General features: G+C 38.7%; 1 protein-coding gene across 1 annotated transcript; it reads right to left on the bottom strand.

Annotated features, from left to right (window-relative positions):
* Positions 1 to 306: 306 nt before the first annotated feature.
* LOC110893010 lies at positions 307 to 1,209 on the bottom strand. The gene has a single exon (XM_022140135.1). The coding sequence runs from the start codon at positions 1,207 to 1,209 to the stop codon at positions 307 to 309; it is 903 nt and encodes a 300-aa protein (XP_021995827.1).
* Positions 1,210 to 1,414: the final 205 nt, after the last annotated feature.

Genomic DNA, 1,414 nt, shown 5'->3' with positions numbered 1-1,414 from the left:
TATATAAACATAAAACTATTAAATTATTTGATTAACATATACAGTAATTAAAAAAAGACCAAAATAATGCTCATAATCTAAATCATGTTTTGAACAATAAATTAACAAACCTTTAGTTACAATGATTCCTAAACGACATGAGTGACTCACACTCCTAAACTTAAACTACACACATAAACCAAAAAAAGAAAACATCCCCTGAAAAAGTAGAATTAATCTTCTCCAAAAAAAAAAAAAAAAAAAGTTGTCGAAAAGAGAGATTGATGAATGATTACAAGCATGCTCAACAATAATCATCTCAATCAATTAAGCTTCACTTGGTGCAGCTATCGAAAGCTGCTTTAACCACTCAAACGTTCGGTGACGTGACGCCGTCTGTCTCCCTTCACCGATCATCGTACTATTTCTATCTTCAGTTGTTGTCTTCTTCTTTCCAACAGTATCTTTCATCGTACCAACGGTTGTAACTGCAGTACATTTACATCCGCCGAAAAACAACCTCTGTTTCTTCTTGTTGTTTTTCGGCGGATGCTTTATTTTATTTTGGTGTTTGTTTTGACTTTGTGTTTGATCATTTGTACCATTCATACTATTCATACTACCGCTATTGCTGCTGCTGTTGCTGTTGTGGCTCCCGAATCTCTTGCTCCGGTTTTTTAAATCTGATAACCCGATTTCTTGTGGCTTTACTAAACCCACTTGTAAAAAACTCCATAACGAGGATGATGTTTTCGGGTTTGAATGTGAAAGTGTACGGAAACTTTGGGTTCGGATCTGTGGTGATGGGCTCGGGTGTGAATGGAACTGGTTTCGGATCTTGGGTTTGTACCCGTACTCGTTTGACCGAATTGTTCTCGGGTCTTTTCCGGTGGTTATACTTCTACTGCCGACAACACTCATAGATGCTGACCGGGTCAACCCGGCTGTTTCGGAGCAGACCGAGTGGCGTAACGGTAGAATCTGACCTTGGAAAAACACATCATCGGCGTTGCACATGTTTTCCGGTGAGAGACAAGTGGTATCGCCGTGAGAGGAACCGAACTGGAAGTCTTCTGGTTCGGTGTCTTCTATGTTTGAGGTTGTTTGGATTTGAATGTCGTTGGTGGGAAGATCGCAAAGAGATAATGTTTCTTCTTCGTTGTCTTCAAAACATTGATTGTCATGAGAATCGAATTGAACCCAATTACCGTTGCAGCGAATTGTTGCCATTTTTTGGTGGATTTTGAAGAAAAGATGGAAGGGTTGGTTTTTTTATAGGGGTCGGTGGGGAAAGAGAAAAGTGGAGATGCAGGCAGAAAGCACAAATGATTATAGAAGTTGAATTTTGCATTGTTGGTACTTTAAGTTTAGTTAGTAACAAGTATAGTCCACTAGCTTTTGAAGTTAAAGTTATACTAGAAACTAGTAAGTTTCA

Source organism: Helianthus annuus, chromosome 9 (genome assembly GCF_002127325.2).
Source record: "Helianthus annuus cultivar XRQ/B chromosome 9, HanXRQr2.0-SUNRISE, whole genome shotgun sequence".
In the NCBI taxonomy this organism is placed as follows: domain Eukaryota; kingdom Viridiplantae; phylum Streptophyta; class Magnoliopsida; order Asterales; family Asteraceae; genus Helianthus; species Helianthus annuus.
The sequence above is the reverse complement of the archived record's forward strand: the minus strand, read 5'-3'. Positions and strand labels throughout refer to the sequence as shown.